The sequence below is a fragment of the Montipora foliosa genome, chromosome 6 (genome assembly GCF_036669935.1).
Source record: "Montipora foliosa isolate CH-2021 chromosome 6, ASM3666993v2, whole genome shotgun sequence".
Taxonomy (NCBI): domain Eukaryota; kingdom Metazoa; phylum Cnidaria; class Anthozoa; order Scleractinia; family Acroporidae; genus Montipora; species Montipora foliosa.
In genome coordinates, this window is record NC_090874.1 from 35,109,325 (window position 1) to 35,111,824 (window position 2,500).

A 2,500-nucleotide genomic window follows, 5' to 3' on the forward strand; every position below is an offset into this window, starting at 1 on the left:
ACCCCATAAAATTTCAAAATTACTTGCTTTTCTATGCTTCTCAGTTTATATTAGATAATTGAATATGCTTAAGATATAATTAGCCCTCATACATTAATGTCTTCCCCTACCCCCCTCTCTGGTGACTTCCTGCCGCAGCACGTCTCAAGGGGCAAAGGTAAAAATTTAAATCTGATATACGAACCCTTCCCTTAAGTGTTAGTGTACCACTATAAATTAATTTTGTGTTTGCTATCTTTAGATGATCCTGGTGGAATTCAAGCAAACCAGTTCAGTCTAAGGTAATGTAAAGAACTATTATTTAAACCCTACTAGTTGCATGCAGTACACTCTGTTTATAAAACTACAGTTACACATTTAGTGTTTGTCAATAGGTAAAGGTTTTTTTTCCTTATAGACTGGCAATTAAAATAAAACTATGATAGAAATAAGAATCATTGTAACTTAAAATATTTTTTCCTTCCTTTCTTTTCATTTTTATTTTTTCTTTCAACTAGGTCTGCCCAGATTGGCATTTGTTATTTTGCGGCCCGGTCTATTGTCAGAACTGTTTTTAATAAAAATAAAGTCGAAGTCGAAGGAGAGGGTCAGTCTTGATCTTTGCTCGCCAAGGAGCTCTCTGCAACATGTTTTTGTACATGTTTTTTTGCTTCTAAATGACTTTGTTTCTTAGCATTTCTTAAGGCAACTTTTTAAACAAATTATCTTGTTGACTTTTTTTTCATCTTCCAACATTTTCATAAATGACTCAAGTTCTACTAGATAGATTTTGCTTAATGTACTATTTGTTAGGGAAGAGAATTTGATGGAGGTTTTAAATTTTGGAAAAAAAACACTAGGTCATATTTAAGATATTTTCTAAAAACTGAGTTTCAGAGGGTCTTTAAGGACGGTGCCTACTATTGTTATTGCACATACATCTGTTCATCTTGAGATACTCGGATTTCCTATCGGCGGTGCTTATTTATTCAGGGATATTTTTGCGCGGTTCAAAACTATGCAGAAAAAGCAGAACTTGGCAAGTGCTCTTGGTATCCAAAAAGAAAATTGAGGGTAACCATGCATTTTTCAGAGATAATTAAGCTTCAATTTGGAAAAAAAAACACCATACATTGCTTTGTATTTTAAAGTTTTTTACAAATATTGTTGATTCATTATCTTTGAAAAATGCATGGTTAGCCCCAATTTTCTTTTTGGATTTCAATAACACTTGTTAAGATCTGCTTTTCCCACACATTCAGTAAACCACGCAAAAATACCTCTGAATTAGTAGGCACCGTCCTTAAGCAGAGCTGTATTTTTGCCATGGCAACTGTTGGTGACTTAATGGACACACTTGAAAAATTGCCTTGTAATAATATAGGAGAAAGGCCAAAAGGATCACCGATGTTGAAGTCCTTTTGAATCACTGGTAACCCACTGTTACCTGTGAAAAACTCTTTCTAACCTCCTTAAGTGATTTTTAGATCTCCAGCCGTAGTATCCCCAGTATTTTATGAAAGAAATATTCTATGATATTTGTGTATGATAGCAAGGTATACCATTAAGTGTTTTGGGAATTCCAGAGAATAGAACTAAAAACTTGAGGGTTGTCTTTGGACTTTAATCTCAATAGTAAAATTCAAATTATGTATTTTTGTTTAACTGTTGCTTAACAGATTTTTAGGTTCAGTAGAGGTTGATGGCTTTAAAGGAAATGACATCATATGTGATGCTATGAAAGAGGTAATAAAATAACCTTTTGGATTTGAAAATATGCTTGGAGAGGGTATTGTATTCTAGATTCCAATATTATGTTGAGGTTTTCAAAGTTCTTGAGCCCATCCTTTCCTTTGAATAAATCTGTTAAAAAAATGGTTACGTGATTTGTGTGACCATCTAGACATTTCATGAGTTTGCTAATGTAAGTCTAGATGTTTCTTGAATATTTAATTAGTGTCCCAGCACTGTGCATCAGCTGTTTTTCAAGTCTACATAAGATGCTGTAAATAGTTTAATGTTGTAATGCTACTATAATATACTGTAGGTTAGCTAGAAAGTTCTAGAATCGTATGCTGTTAAGGACCAGTTAAATTCACGTGTAATTATAAATTCAAGAGTATGGAAAAACCACCATAAGTTGCCTTAAGGCATTAAGCAACTCATTTCCATTTTGCAACCCATGCAAAGAGGTATTGTGACATGCCTTCCCCTGCACAGTTTGTCATGTTGCAACAACTTGGCATTTTCCATTTTCTGAAGTGATCGATAGTCCTTCAACTTAATCTCTTTCTAAAATCATTAATTCTTTGGGCCCCATTTGTTCAAAGACTGGTTAACTTACATTGTAATTAACTGGATCAGTCACTATCTACTGTAGTTTCAATATGTTCAAAAAATGCATATTAATTTGTTCACATCACCGTGAATATGCACACACTAAGCACATCTAAGTGAAGGCGTGTATGAACTTTAAAACCTTGGCCAACATTTCACAAGGAGTATGATTTGTCCTCATGAT

The 2,500-nt window shown here is 33.8% G+C and overlaps 1 protein-coding gene across 1 annotated transcript in view; it reads left to right on the forward strand.

Annotated features, from left to right (window-relative positions):
• Nucleotides 1-2,500, forward strand: part of LOC138007216 (C-Jun-amino-terminal kinase-interacting protein 1-like) — an 11,395-nt gene that overhangs the window by 1,934 nt on the left and 6,961 nt on the right. Inside the window, exons 2-3 of the mRNA XM_068853999.1 lie at nt 242-281; nt 1,659-1,725. Of these exons, the coding sequence (XP_068710100.1) occupies nt 242-281; nt 1,659-1,725 (107 nt within the window). The remainder of the gene's footprint in view (nt 1-241; nt 282-1,658; nt 1,726-2,500) is intronic.